At 41.2% G+C, this 15,700-nt stretch overlaps 3 protein-coding genes and 1 long non-coding RNA gene across 5 annotated transcripts; 2 read left to right on the top strand and 2 right to left on the bottom strand.

The window, feature by feature from the left end:
* The first annotated feature begins 492 nt into the window (after positions 1-492).
* On the top strand, positions 493-1,507 carry LOC122055565 (dirigent protein 21-like). The gene has a single exon (XM_042617055.1). It carries the CDS (start codon positions 684-686, stop codon positions 1,326-1,328), a length of 645 nt encoding a protein of 214 aa, XP_042472989.1. The 5' UTR covers positions 493-683; the 3' UTR covers positions 1,329-1,507.
* Positions 1,496-3,793, bottom strand: LOC122055564. The gene is made up of 3 exons (XM_042617054.1): positions 3,454-3,793; positions 1,964-2,102; positions 1,496-1,880 (listed from the first exon to the last, which is right to left on the bottom strand). The coding sequence occupies exons 1-3, from the start codon at positions 3,781-3,783 to the stop codon at positions 1,696-1,698; spliced, it is 654 nt and encodes a 217-aa protein (XP_042472988.1). The 5' UTR covers positions 3,784-3,793; the 3' UTR covers positions 1,496-1,695.
* LOC122055566 lies at positions 3,783-5,534 on the top strand. The gene is made up of 3 exons (XR_006132899.1): positions 3,783-4,628; positions 4,748-4,813; positions 5,400-5,534. It is a non-coding gene; the product is annotated as an uncharacterized LOC122055566 (long non-coding RNA).
* LOC122055562 lies at positions 4,746-9,283 on the bottom strand. 2 transcript variants are annotated; one of them, XM_042617049.1, is made up of 6 exons: positions 8,838-9,283; positions 8,252-8,459; positions 8,063-8,149; positions 6,909-7,241; positions 6,173-6,320; positions 4,746-6,071 (listed from the first exon to the last, which is right to left on the bottom strand). In XM_042617049.1, the coding sequence occupies exons 1-6, from the start codon at positions 8,885-8,887 to the stop codon at positions 5,317-5,319; spliced, it is 1,581 nt and encodes a 526-aa protein (XP_042472983.1). In that variant the 5' UTR covers positions 8,888-9,283; the 3' UTR covers positions 4,746-5,316. The 2 variants fall into 2 exon arrangements, with proteins under 2 accessions (XP_042472983.1, XP_042472984.1); XM_042617050.1 differs by lacking the exon at positions 8,838-9,283 and adding an exon at positions 8,558-8,683.
* Positions 9,284-15,700: the final 6,417 nt, after the last annotated feature.

The following is a 15,700-nucleotide window of genomic DNA, read 5'->3' as shown; positions in this document are numbered from 1 at the left end:
AGTAGGGGTGGAAATTCGGATTCGGACATCTGAAACCCAACCTGATTGGGCCGGGTAATTTTTCTAAATTTTATAATTTTATCTCTTTCTACTTGTTTTGTCACATAAAATTCTTATTTTTGTTTTGGGTATAAATTTTTCTCATTTATTTTATTAATATATATTTTTAAAAAAAGTTACCCGATACTTGACATCCGGTATCGATATTATTTGGGTACCTGAATTATGAGTACCCGATCTTATTAGGTAGTGATCGGATATTATAATGATCGAAATCTGATAAAATACGATCCGCGCCCGCTCCTAGATGAGAGGCTGAGAAAGCGTGATCCGTTCCGCACCGTCAACAAAGAAGCGCCTAATTATAAGTCAAGTCATACGACTGCAGTTGACTATTCGAGCACCTACTGCTACGCCTAACACCTAACTCATCGCGAGGGCTGCTTTAGTTAAAAAGAACGGCCATCGACTCAACAAGTTTAGGTGGCCGGCCGGGTAGATCAACTGCAGACAATTAGTCCAACCATGTGTACCTTTTTTAGCGGGAAGGAGAGTAGGTGTACGCAGTAGGTGGGAACTAAAGAAGAAAATACTCGACCCAACGAAGTCAAGAAGCATCATAATTGCTCAGCCATTAACCTCTACAACTTGTTCTCTACCGAGAAGAAGACCAGCTTGCAGCCATGGCTTCTTTGCAGTCCAACCTCCTCCTGCTGCTACTTGGCGCGGCAGCAGCGGCGGCGGCAGCGGATGAGACGACGACGTCCGTGCGGTTCTACATGCACGACACGATGAGCGGGTCGAGCCCCAGCGCGATGCGGGTGGTGCAGGGGCCCAACTCCACCGGCCTCGGCTTCGGCAACGGCTTCGGCGACGTCTACGTGGTGGACGACCCACTGACCGAGGGGCCCGCCGCCGACTCCGCTTTGGTCGGCCGGGCGCAGGGGTTCTACGCCTTCGCGTCTCAGCGGGCCGACGCGGCGGCGCAGCTGCTGTGCCTCAACCTGGTGTTTCCCAACGGGAGCACGGTGGCGGTGATGGGGCACGACCCCATCTACGCGCCGCAGCGTGAGCTGCCGGTCGTGGGCGGCACCGGCGCCTTCCGCCTCGCCCTCGGCTACGTGCTCGTGAGGACGCACACGCGGAACACCAGCTCCGGCGACGCAGTGTCGGAGTGGCAATTGCACCTCGCCGCGAATAGTTCCGCACAGATTGACCCTTCCTCCACCTCCACACCCTCCTCCGGACCATCATCTAGAACTGCCGCTCCTTTCCCTTCCTTTCATTTTTCTTTGTTCTGCATCTTAATCCTCCATATTATCAAGTAGTGCTTCTTCCTCCTCTTCTTCTGCTACTGCTCTGCACTCTTCGCTTACCAATGTCTCCTCAAATAGCATCATGCAAGTAATTTTGAGCATCACTTAGCTCTGTTTATATGTGGCCTTTTCGTTGGGCCTGAGATGAGGTTTAAAGTAAAAATTGTATGCTTGGCATGTGTTATCAGCAATGCAGATTCTTCTGTAATGATCCCATAATCAACTTAAATAAGCTTATCAAATGTATCCTTTAGAATTTACCCATGATATGATTGCCTTTAGAAGTGGCACACAAAATTTGTTTCTAGCCTATTAACATCTGCATTGAAAGAGACTTAATGCATCACCATTTAGCAACCAAGCAAGATATTGGAGCTTGTTAGGAAAGTGTGATGAAATGCTGCAAGGAATCGATCAAGCTCGGAGGCCAATGCTTAGTTTCCCTCACATATGAGAGATCAGTATAATGAGGGTCCAAAAGAGTGGCAATTGTAAACTGGTTCTCAGCAAGGAGTGCAGCGTGCTTGTCAGCATACAATGCTGCAGCTAGAGCTGCATGTATCTCTGCAAGATGAAAGATACCTGTTATAAAAACTTGTAAAAGATCATGTATTGTAGGAAGCATAAAGCTAATCTTGAAGAAGTACCTGGGTAGCCCTTTAGGGAAATTGAAACATCCTCCATCTCAGCAATGGCCTCGTCCCTGTCTCCAATCTCATACAATAACAATGCCCTTCCAACTCTTGCATAGTCTGAGAAAGCAAAGTCCTTGTACTCTTGAACTACCTAAAATGACAAAAGAGTTACATATTTTAATCAAAGATCTGTGACCTACATACGAGAAGGTGTTCTTCTCAAAGAGGTTTTTGTTAACTAAGCACTTTAAGTGAGGTTTCACATCTTGTTTCCATCAACTTTGAGAAGGAAGTCTAGGGAGGACTGAATGAACTTTTGCATTAAATTTCAGCGATGGCTAATCCCAATTTATAAGTACTTTTGGATTCTCTCCATGGAATAGACTTAGGCCAAATCATGTTGTATTGCTTTTGTTCTTTTCATATGTATTTGTGTTTGTCATCTTGGAAGTTGTAGGCTTAGGTGCCCATAAAGTGTCCAGTGCATTCCCTCTACCACAAAAGACCAAGGCTCCATCAAGTAACTGATCAGCGGGAGTGAAGAGACAACGCACTCAAATTTGACTTCTTGCACCAAAACTCAAACAAAACAAGGGTTGAGTGTGAGTGCTTATATGTATTGTATCAATTGTAGCAAAAGGTGGAATCTGTCACCCCTACACCGTCGGCCCCAAGACTATTATGAGGTAAATCGAGAAGTTGCAGTTAGCCACTGCAGGTGAGGGTTATTCATTCGGCTTTGGTTAGAATCGATCCCTTCTCATTGTAGCAAGTTTTGCCCCACAATAGCCAACTCAACCTTGCCTAGGGCAGTGAAAATACGAACAAATACAAAAAGAACACAATGCTAACATGATGTAGGCCAAAGGAGTCAGACTCCTTCGGAATACCACCTTGGCATAACAATGGAGCAATGGAGTAGGATCTCACTGAAATAGAGTTTGTTGGATACTGACAAGAAGACAATGACCATGGCATATGTTGGCTCAACTTAAGCACACAACGCCATGAACTTTAGTGCAAGGACCAACAACATAGCTACAATTAGCACGGAACAAAAACTATATTTTAGGTTTTTCATGATCTGTTTTATAGATCATATCAGTCATACACAACAAGGCTATAGGTTTTCACCAAAAAAGCACTCTAAAACCTTGAGAGACTCAGGATGAATGTTGAGGTATTGGGAGACTGAAAATCCAGTAGAGGGGTCAGTTCTTGCTTTTTCCAAATCTATTTGTGCTTTTACTCTCAAATTATAAATAGACTTAAATATACTTGAATTCACTTCATGGGATAGACTTAATGCTTGCCAAATCTAGGTGTGTTAGGCATGAAGATTTTTAGCCACTAAATCTTATTGAAATTGACCATTAAGCTGGCTTTTGGTGATGTAAATGCTAAAAATAAGTGCTAGACAGGCCTCAGTCCCAGCTACATGTGCAATCTCTGCTTCCCCAAAGGGACGGAAGGGGCACATAGCAGTAAAAGAAAAGAATTACCAGAGTGAAGTAGTCTAGGGCTCGGGAGTAGTCCCCCTTGGCCTGGAGGTCACGGGCGAGGTCGAGCAAGCGGACGGCGTCCGATATCCGGAGAGAGAGGGAGGCGCTCGCGTTCCTCTCGCGCTGAGTGACAGGGTCGAAGGGCGGCGGGACCACGGCGGCGGAACCCCGGCAAGCGAGGAGGAGCGCGGCGGCCGTGGAGAGGAGGAGGCCCCTCCTCCTCCTCCGCCTCCTGGAAGCAGCAATCAAGGAAGGAATCGAGCATTTCTGAGCGGCCGAAGAGCGTACGAAACCAGGAGGAGAGAGGAGAGGAGCAGCCGCATTCACCATCGCGACGATATCAAATAACGTTGCGTGGATCAAATTTCTTCACTTAAATTGATTTTTTTTATTTTTTTTTAAAGATACGGTCAGGAAATACTTCAAACGCAAAAAAAAAAAATAATAATAATAATAAAAAAAAAAGAGTTATTAGTAAAAGGATCCATATAACATAGTAGAATAACTAAAATTAAAGTCTGCCCCTGAATGAATTTAGAAAGTTTATGCTCACCCTCAACTCGAATAGTTCTTGAGATTTGAAGGTTACTAAAAAGTTGATATTGTTAAATCTTCGTGGTAAAAAGTGAATACGTTCGCTCTTAACGTCCTCGTCAACCCGTTCCAAGATTAACACAGAGGAGGTAAATCACGGGCGACTACTAACCTTTAGAATAGTGACTAGCACATAAGGGAGGTATTTACTTCGGCTTTGCCGAAATTCGAACCCCAGACCTTATTGTGATAATATCTCATGTGCTAGTCACTAGATCCATCCGAAAGGACAAACTTTGAAATGAGTTTCTATTCGAACCTCAGACCTCATTGTTAAATCTTTGCACAGAGAAAAATAATACCTGGCCGCCTAAAAATCAATTGATTAACAAAGTCATATGGAGATTGTGGCATTGAAATGAGTTTCCATTTCCATGATTTGCTCCCAGCTCCCTATCGATCTCTTCTCTTGTGTTCTCCATTTCTTTACCATGGGATTGTTCTGTTCCAAGAAGTCCTCTGCAGCAGACGATCCTCCATGTGAAGAAGATGCACACTCAAAGACTGGCACGATTGCAAGAGGTAAGCAGTCAGATGCCTCAGGAAAGAAGAAGGGGATGCCAAAGGAAAGTTCTTTTTAGGTAGTCTGTTTGCCAAATGCCAAAGGCAATAATTCAATAACTCATTAAGCTATATATGTTGTTGAGGAGTGGATTGTTTTTGCATAATAATAATAAGATCATTCTCTGTCAATTCTCAGAAGAAATTGAAAGAAGAGGCACCTGCTGCTATGCAACAATTGATGGCACCAGTTCAGACCACAGCTGTGAGTATTCTGATGTTATTGTTAAGTAACAGGTTCAATGGAACAATTATTAACTGAATTAGATGATATTTTACTCCTATGATAGTTCAAAAAAGGGTTTGGTTTAGTTTCATGTTTGCCCATAAAAAAATTCAATCTGGCAGCACCAACTAAATTGAGAATTTTCAAACTATACATGCAACTTATTGAACATGAATGACAGATACAAGTTAGATGAAAAATAATTACTTGAGCTGGATACTGAATTACAAAAAAACAAAATACTTTCATATATGTATATCATAATCATCTGTCAAAAATCAAATGGTCTTTGAAAAAGTCAGCATGGACATGAAATATAGCCCCTACAAAATTTGTTAATTGCATAAAAGATTCCTGTGTTTTTTTTACCGGTCTAGCCGTATGTTCATCCAACATGTCTAACTGATTGAAACTAGTTGATTGAGATTTTATTATCCTTATTGATTGATGAAATTGCCTTCCCTGCTGACGCACAATCCCCATTATCCACTTTTCAAGTTCTCTGTTTCTGAGACAGAGGAAACCACTTTGCTGTCTGCATGTTCAGTGAGTAATTCTTTTGCAGCATGCGACTTCGGCGCAGCAGATTCTGATGCATCATTAGCATTGCCAACATCATTCTCTATCGCTAAATCCATATCAAATTCCAGCAGTTTATATAATTCGCTATCATCTGCCCATTCTACTTCTTCACCCAATAGATCATGTGGAATTGTGTCTGATCCTGCATTTTGCAAATTCTTTACCACTTCGACAGAGCAACCTTGCACTTGCTGCCCTCCAGGTTTTGTATTATAGGAAGATGACACTGGATTTGCCAAAGATGGTGCAGTCGTACCAACTGTCGGCATGCTCTTTGACGCCATTGCTGCAGTGCTAGTAACAGCAAATGATTTGATTAAGTTACTTGAAGAAGGTACACTACTGCTGCAAGGCCCAATATGAACAGCAGTTTTAGATTGTGCAGCTCTGAATAAAGAGGCAGCAGTGGAAGGTGTAGCAATGCGCCCCCCAGCAGCAAATGCAGCAGCTTGTATCGAAGAATTTGTAGCAAAATGTGTAGTAGATTTTGTTGAGGTTGTCCCGCATTTATAGGGAAATCTTGAATCTAATGCTTGAGATGCTGCTGGAACAGGTGGTTTATGTTGATTAAATGGTTGGCTTGAGACGGCCAATGCTTCAGGCACTGAACCTACGAGTGGTGAAGAACTTGTCCTGCCAATTGATTGCGCGCCACCTGTAATAAAGTTGAGAAGTATAGTTACCACTACTAAGATTGTCGCTGTTATGCATTTACTAGTGTACAAAGGGAATAAAGAAAGAACTTAGACTGCAAACCTGACAGTCTACCACCTTTGGGAGTACCAAGAGCTAATATAATTGCCTTTTGTGCTGCTATCCTCTCTTCAGATTGGGCTGAGCTAACCGACTTATTGCCCGAAACAGCAAGGATGTTAGCATCACGCTTCCTGATGATGGACCATCTCTGCAGTTACCAAAAGTATACAAAATTATCATCGGTGTTCATAAATATCAGAAAAGAAACTTTTTTATTTCTGAGTAAATTTTAGTGAAGTATGAGGCATTGAATTTGCATAAATTGATTGCTAGATTAAATCTGATGGATATGCATTAATCTATGTAGAAGGTGGAACAGTTAGTTCTTTCATGCTCTACAACATATATTCATTTTGCTGCTAACCAGATTACCATATCTCAATTTGCATATCTTGAAGCATATTAGCATGGGAACATGCCATTAAACAAAATATACCAATCTTCTAAAAAAAAAAGCAGCCGGTGCACGAAGCTCCCGTTATGCGGGGTCCCGAGGAAGGATCCATTGTACGCAGCCTTATCTTGCTTTTTGCAAGAAGCTGTTTCCAAGATTCGAACTCATGACATTTTGGTCACAAAGCAACAACTTTACTATTGCGCCAAGGCTCCCTTTGAAAAATATACCAATCTTCTATTGTCGCAAAATATTATCGGCCATTAATATCACAAAAAGAAAAAAGAGCAAAAAAGAAATATTATGGCCCCTTAAGTGAGAAAAAAAAAACATGTTCAGTACCTGAGATAACTGGGATGGTGTACGGTCAAGCTTTAAATTTTCTCTGAGAATGTTTACCCAATTACCTTCTCCAAATTTACGTACTGCAGCTATTAATTCCTTATCCTCCTCTTTAGTCCATAGCTTCCTCTTCTTCTTAGGATGATAGCTTGAACCTACCAATTCATTTTCTGTCTGCTTCTTCAGGAGAGTGCTAATAGCAACACCATGGCTAGTTTGAGAGGGTTTACTTGGAGTGGCGTCTAAAATCTCCTTGTCAACTCCTTTTTCAACCAAAGGAGCTTTTAGACCTGTCTTCTTCGTTGAGCCTAGCCCGCATGATGAGAACAAAAGCTAAACATGTGGGGAATACATTAATTTAATCAGCCACATATGAAAATTACAATTAACGGGAAAAAAAAAACTCATGGATTTGTCCAATTGCAATGATCTAGTTTAGTTAGGTTTATGAGGTATTGAACATGTGGGTTTGGCCTTGCTTGGGCATTTAAACTAGATTAGTTTAGAAATTTGTCTTCAGACGTGCTCTGCAATGTATGGTAACAATTTTTTTTTTTTTTTTCCAATTGCAATAAGTGAGCATTTTCGACCATGACTAAAATTTGTACAATAACAAATAAGCATAATCAAAGTTCATCTTACCATTAGTAGACAATATAAAACAATATGTTGACAACAGATTTATATTATGCCAATACAATCCAACCTTCCCTAATACAAATCTTGGAAAATCACATGAATGTCAATTGGAAATTGAGAGAAACCAAGAATAGCACTTTTTTAAACTTGCAGATGTTTCTAGTGTGTCCAATCCATTCAAATCATATGAACATGGAACTAAAAACACAATAAATTCTTGAAGAACATTCTTGTCCTAAGAGTATAAACTATTTAGAAGAAAATTGAAGGGACTTGGTAGGCAACATAACTAAATCTTTTGTTCCGAAGGTTGTCAGGAGTATAGCATTTTTCTGAGTCTGTAGCTAGCTGTACGCGTCAAACCATTAAGCACACCTACTATATCAGTGTGTGTGTATGTGTGTTTGCGAGTTTCAGACCAGAGGAGATAGTTTATTTGAATGTTTCATGATGTTCAATGAAAATATTCCTATACAAACGACAGTTACAGGTACATAATACGATGAAACAAGTACCTGGACGCACTCTTTTGCCTGACGTACGGCTTCATCTATGACAGGAGGTACAATTTCTAATTCTATCTCGAGATCACTGTCATCATCCTGCAACACGAAGCAAGTACTATCAATCTGATTGAACTGTAATTCAACCATTTTTATAAAATTGTAAACACAAGAACAGAATATGGTCACAAAGTAACCAACCAAAGGTTCAGCTCCTTCTTCTATCTTATCAAGCAATGGGTGACGGTAGGCCAAATGCCTCCACAGCATTTGGTACTCTCGGGCATTCGTAATTCCAGTTGCAGTTTTCTTGACAAGAGCATGCCAGTCTATCTTAACATCAGTATCAGCAACCTCATAAACCTCATAAACCTCTTGGAGTAGAGTAAGAGGCGTTGATAGGTTGTACCTGCGAGAGTTTGAAAATTGCACGTTCATGATTTCCTCTAAATAACCGCCACAAAATTCACAAACAAATTCTCAAGAAATGACCCAGGATTTGGATACCCTAAAATCGTAAACAAACACATTGAGATTCTTGCAGATTGCAACAACTCAGCAAAAAAAGGATAGTTTCCGATAGCAACAACTCAGCAAAAATCTCAACGAACAAACCCTAACCCCTAAACTAAAACCCAAACCCGATTTCGAAATTCAGGAAAAGGACAAAAGAATCTGCATCCGATTAAAGACGCAGCAAGTCGAGAAAGAAAGAAAGAAAAGAAAGAAAAGAAAGAAAGCACTAGCCAGCGACCCGGGGGGGATTGAGAGGGGAATAAGAAAGAACCTTTGCGAGAGAATATAGGTATCTTGCTCGTTGGTGGCGACCTTCTTCATCGCCGGAAACGTTACCGAGCCAACCCAAAACCGAGGGAGGAAGGGGGGCCCTTTACAGAGTAACCACTTACGAAGAGCGCGAGCAGTCGGGCCGCGGCGGTGCCAATGCAGCCTCCGGCGTCGGGGCGCCGTATATTCCGTGGAGGATTGAACGGAGAAAGGAGGAGCGGCCGGCGAGAAGGCAAGAGCAGGCCACGGGAATTGGAGTGGGACTGCGTCGAGACCCGGCGCTCGCTTTAAAGAAACAAGTGGAGCGGAGGAGCCGACGCCACTTCAACCGCCTTCCTGGTCGCGGGTAGGAGGAAGAATAGTCCGCCCACTGATCTGGGAACTCGGCCCAATCGCCTTCCTCTGCCTCTTTTCGGGATTAAAGCAAGAAGAATTCAGGCCTGCCTGCGTAGAACGGACTCTTTATCAGGAAGGCCATCGGACCAAACAAGCAACTTTTTAATTCCAAAAATAAATTAAATTCTTCATTCAGAACTGAATCAACGAACCTCACCTCCACTAGTGCTGTCAATCGGCCATTCCGTTATGGTGCGGAACGGAACGGATGGGACGGATCCATCCGCTATAGAATTAAGAAATCTCTCATCCAATTCAATTTAAAGTAAAAAAAAAAAAGAATCATTTTAATTTAAAAGCTTAAAAGAAAGAAAATTCTACATGTCAATCCGCACGAGTTACAAACCTAGACTGGTCAGTTACAAGCCTAAACTGGTTTAGACCCTAAAATTGAGTTAATAAAATTTTAATTTAATCTGTTTAAATTATTTGACGGTTCGAACTAATCTCACAGTCTTAATCTAAATTGATGACTCTATCGTAACGATAGATAAATTGATTTTGATTGAAAGAAATCGAATAGAAACTTTGGAAGTGCAATTAGAAATCTGTAACTCAAGGTTTAAAGAGACTGATAATTCTAGACCCGAAGAAAGAAAGGGAAAAAAATTCATCTCATGCCTCATCCCGTAACCTCGCCGTTGGTTGTTGAGTAACCTGAAGTAGCCAAAGTGAAGGAGGAATGGAAGTGTTATATCCAATTTTAGGTGGACAAGAAAATATATTAAATTCAATATGTGGAGGTATTTAAAATCATCCATCTATACCTTCTTTAAATCCTTTATATGATCCGCCCATACGAAGTATAAGTGCTCATGGCTTCTTTAAATCCTTTATATGATCCGTCCATACGAAGCACTCTCATGGCTTCTTTAAATCCTTTATATGATCCGCCCATACGAAGTATAAGTGCTCATGGCTTCTTTAAATCCTTTATATGATCCGCCCATACGAAGTATAAGTGCTCATGGCTTTAGAAGGATGACAGATTAGGAATCATTTTTTTTTTTTTTTTGGGTACACCGTACATTCTAGAAAAATTAAGGTGACGTTTGATTTTTTTTCTAGGAATTGAAATGTGAATGAGTATCATAGTATAGTGGAATGAGAATGAGTATGAGTTTGGGTATCATTCTTAAAAATAATGTTTGGTTAATTGAATATTTTCAATCGGAATGAATCTAAATTTTCTTTTTTACCCTTAGAGGAAAATAAGAGAAAAAATTATACGGAAGAAAAAGTTGAATGTGAGAGAAACATATAATAAAAGAAAATGATGAGAGAGAAAGTGTGATGGAAAAAAATAAAGAGAGAGAGAGTGTGATGAGAGAAAATGAGGAGAGAGAACGTGATAGAAGAGATTGAAAAGAGAAAAAGTATGATGAAAGAGAAAGTGTGCTGAGAGAGAAAGAGTGATAGGAAAAAATGAAGAAAGAGAAAGTGTGATGAAAGAAAATGAGATATTGAGGAGATAAAGTATGATAAGAGAGAAAGTGTGATGGGAAAAAATAAAGAGAGGGAAAGTGTGATGAGAGAAAATGAGGAGAGAGAGTGTGATGGAAGAGAATGAAGAGAGAGAAAGTGTGATGAGAGAAAATATGGAGATATAGAGTATGGTAATGGCGATTGCGGAGAGAGAAAGTATGATGAAAAAATAATTAAGGAGAGAAAGAAGAGAGAAAATAATGAGAGAGAATACAAAGAGAAAATGGTAGAGAATCTATGATGAGAGCGAATGAGGAGAGAGAGTGTGATGGAAGAAAATGAAGAGAGAGAAAGTGTGATGAGAGGAAATATGGAGAGATAGTATGGTAAGAGAAAGTATGAGGAGAGAAAAAGTATGATGAAAAAATGAGGAGAGAATGAAGAGAGAAAATAATGAGAGTGTGTGTGATTAGAGAGAATATAGAGAGAAAATGGTAGAGAATGTGTGATGAGAGAGACTGAGGAGAGAGAAAGTATGATGAGAGAGAGCAAGGAGAGAGAGTGAAATGAAAGAAAAATTAAACAAATATACTAAGGGTATTTTCGTCTAAACTTAATTCTTATTCCCATACCATCAAAACCCAAGGGAAAAGGTGAGTTTCATCCATATCCAAATTTTTGGGATTCATTCCAAAATCTTGATTCCATTCCCATCAACCAAACATAAGGTTTGAGAATGAATCCATTCCCAAACCTCTAAACCAAACGTCACCTAAGTGTTTATTGCTTCGGAAGGATAGTGGATTGAGAGCAATCCCTTTGAATACATCCTTGAAAGTGCTCATGGCTTCGAAAGAATGGTGGATTGGGAACAACCCTTTTGGATACATCCTTAAAAAGACTAAGAGTCCACGATTTTGAAAGGATGGCAGAGTGGGTACAACCCCTTTGGGTATATTTCTAGAAAGACTAAGTGATTATAGACTCAAAAGTGCATGGACTCGAAAATGCATGGCCTCAGAAGTACATGAACTCGGAAGTGCGTGGACTCATAAATTCATGCATTTAGTAGTGAAAGGATTGGGAACATCCCCGAAGTAATATATGTTCGATTGCAAGGTTGCAAATAAAGTCCCATATTGAAAATACATGGAAAGATAATATATTTATAAGAGAAAGATATCTCCATTATTACAAGACCTTTATTGGATAAAAAACAATAATCTGCCGGAGATGTTTGGAACTTTGTCGAATTTAAATTACACGAAATTAAATTCAACTTATCTGTAAAGATGATCTGAGCAGATAATCTCAAGCTGCCAGCAGGGGCTGGTTTCTACTAATTGCTGAGTGTAGACCGAGCTCCGAGTCCGGGCAGTAAAGTCTGAGCGGACTGAATGGTCGGGCAGGCAAGTAGTAGATTGGACCACTGGGCAAACAAGTCGAGCGGGCAGTTAGACCGAGCTAGTGAGCGATCAACCCCGCATCCGAGTCACATAGCAGAGAGGCCGACTGGGAAGTAAGGTCGAGCAAGTTCTAGCAGATAGAGCAGTCGACCAGGCAATGAGCACGATCAGTCTGGTGAGTGTGCCAAGCAAGTGGTTGGTCGGGCAAGCAGAAAGGCCAAGTGACCGAGTGAGCGGCGATCAGGCAAGCGACCGAGAGGCTGGGCGGGCGCTGCAACCGGGCGAGCGATGCGAGCAACTAAACGGACTATGAGGCCGGGTGGGCAATGCAAGCGGCCGAACGTGTGAATCGAGGCCTGCAATTCGTAGTTTCCTTGAAATATATTCGCACCACCTTCGGCTATACTTCGAGGTTTCCTCGGGTCGTCTATTTCCCAGGATATAATGGTGAACCGTGAATCCCACCAAGCACAACATTAATGATCTTTTAATGATCACTATTTGCCAACTGTGAAACGTCAATGTTTCACTCGGCTGCATTAATCTTTCTTTAATACATCAGTTACACAAGCAGCAAAAAGGTTTACGCGGTAAAATGTTGGTTGTTCCACTTGGGCAAATTATACCCCGACTAGTTCTACATTCGACGTGCATAGGTCGTACTCCACACGAACCAACTTGGTTCAGTACAATCTAGGCCCTAGATTTGCACCCCCTTGCGCACCCACGCGTGAGAGATAGCCTCTCCCCATGCATTTGTTCACATCATCAAAGCATGTGAATCAATATAAACCAACCAAAATACCTTGAAACTCCCAATGTGGGACTAAAGTCTCATTCACAATGGAGCTTCTTCCCTCTTCCACCTCTTCTCCATTCACATATATCCAACAGTCTCTCACATGAATGGAGATAGGGTATATGATAACATTTAGCAGTTGAGTCTAGTATAGGACAGTATAACATTCCACCTCTTCTCTATTTACCTTTGAACCTTCCCTTGTGAAGATCTGTTTGCTTACTGGCTGACAGTGGACGCGATGTCCTTGAACTGTTCTGTCATCTGTGTAAGCATTAACATATCTCACCCAATACTCTCCCTACAACTCAGTTCTCATGAGTGTGTTTGTTCTTAGCCATGAACACGCCTGATTCTGTGAGAACTTCTAAGAATTGTGTCTCCAATTCTCTTCGAAGCAACCCCACTTCTTTCTCACATAGGTGATCTTTTAAGATTATTCCACATTACTCTTCTTGGATCATTAAAAGTTGTGTGTTTAACCTCCATCCTTCACTGATTTAATGGGTCGTTCCCCCATAGTGAGCAACTTTGTCGGTACAATTAGGTTGTCCCTTTGAACCTAGTTCTTTGGATCTCCAGTTTGCATAGATTGGTTTCCTTTGTACAAATATTTTTTATCGACATCAAACTCACCCCTCGTGATGAGCTTGCAACTAACTCTCAGTTTAACCTCTTAGTTAGTGGATCCTCTAGGTTATCCTTTGACAGCACATTGTTAACAGCGATAACTCCCGTTGAGAGTAGTTGTCTAATAAAATTATGTCTACGACGTATATGCTTAGACTTACCATTATATAGATGGTTCTGTGCTCGATCAATTGCTGATTGACTATCGCAATGTATGCAAATTGTCAACACAAGTTTCAGTCATCTTGGAATATCTTCTAAGAATTATCGTAGTTATTCAGTCTCTTCACCACATCTGTCAAGAGCTACAAACTCAAATTTCATCATGGATAAAGTTTGATCCTATCCAAACTCGGTGAAGACGAGTGGCTGGGGATGTGGCTCCTTGGTGGACTATGCGAAGACTACGCCTGATTTGCAAGGACAAAATGTCAGTGCCAGGCCGGGGAAGGGATCCCCGACGTTGGCCCTCCGGCGCTCAAGTTAGTCACCGATAGTAGCAAAGATGAACACAAACAGTAGACGAGAGCTCTAAATAGTAGAATAGGTGTGCGTGCGTACCTCCTCTAGTGGTTGGACCCCCTTTATATAGAGCTACGGTGATGTGCGAGCACGCGCCCCTAGACATATGGAGCCGTAGAAACGTACGACCACACGTCCTAAGGTGCATGCATATTTCCATACTTGTCCTATGAAAGGACGTGTCAATAAAGCGTCTCTGACACCTTGCCTTAACAGGGCGTGCAAACCTATGATGAGACAGTGAAAGTTTCTACCATACGATTTGTATGTTGACTATGCTTGGTGTCAGGAGCACTATCTCCCAAAAGGATATTGAAAGATACGTTAGTGGTCCCTTTGCTCAGCTGAGCAAGATAACTGCTGGGTCGAGTACTCCCCCGCTAGGCCTAATTGGGCCATTTTTCCATGGGGTAGCGTGACCTGATAGCTTATGCTCGCCTGACCGGGCTAACGCCCCGGTCATCCTAGCTCTCCTCTGCTCCATGATGAGTGTCCAATGATCTTGGCTGCATGGGCCTTCTGCTCGGACCAGACCATGGTCGGTCAGGCGCCTCATTCCTAATATACCCACTCTGGCCAAATCATTGTCGGTCGGGAGCATCATTCCTGATCGGTCGTTGCAGTAGAAACTTGCTCTAGCAAGCTCATTGCTAGTTGGGAGCCTTATTCCCGATTGGCCATTGCAGTAGAGACTGACTCGGACCGTGTGCTTGCCGGTTCTCTGGCGTTAACCTCTTTGACTTTGACCTCCACGTTAGCCTCTATCTCTGTCCTTTGACCCGCACTTAGTACGCCCCCCTTTATCACTACATCATGGTTATTACCGTTTACTCAGGAAATGACTGCACCTCCAAGAGTGAATACATATCCACTCGTAGACTTAGAGTCTTTTATGTTAGATATCCAACTCACATCGTTATATCCTTCGATCACAACAGGATATCTCGTATAGTGCAATCTATATGTTAGAATGTACACTAAACGCCTAGCTTTTTGTATAAACATTCATTTTGAAATGAGAATCAAATTGGTCAATGTCTGAATTAAGTTAAATGTAGTTATCCATTTAATTTATATTGTAAATAACATGGTGTGTGGTGTCACACAGAATATCATGTTATCAATTCCTTATAAATTATAAATAGAAGCTCACAACCAAGATGGATTGGGACAAACCATTGAAAAGTTGTAGTATAATTTGGTACTAATTTATCTACAATGTTTTAAAAGAGAGATTTTAAATTTTAAAATTTTTCCTTTTTTGAAGTCATCCACATGGTTTTAAAAGAGAGTTTTAAATTTAAAAAATCTTTCCTTTTGTAGTCATCTACAATGGTTTAAAAGAGAGATTTTATTTTTGTTAAAACTTTCTTTTTTTGTAACCATGATTTAAAAGAGAGGTTTTAATTTTAAAAATCTTTCCTTTTGTAGTCATTTACAATAGGAAATTTAAAAGAGAGATTTTAATTGTTGTTAAAATCTTTCCTTTTTAGCCATCACCAAGGATTATAAAAGAGGATAGATGGTGGATTAGAGGAAATAATCATCTACACAATTTCTATTCCTCTTCTATTCTCCTTGTGGCCGGCCCCCTCATATTCTTATTCTCCCCTTGCTCTCTCACCTAAGGTCGGCGACATCAAGAGGCTTCAACCATCTTGTGGACGACGGGTTGCAAGGAAAAAA

The sequence above is a fragment of the Zingiber officinale genome, chromosome 3B, assembly GCF_018446385.1.
Source record: "Zingiber officinale cultivar Zhangliang chromosome 3B, Zo_v1.1, whole genome shotgun sequence".
Classification (NCBI taxonomy): domain Eukaryota; kingdom Viridiplantae; phylum Streptophyta; class Magnoliopsida; order Zingiberales; family Zingiberaceae; genus Zingiber; species Zingiber officinale.
The sequence above is the reverse complement of the archived record's forward strand: the minus strand, read 5'-3'. Positions and strand labels throughout refer to the sequence as shown.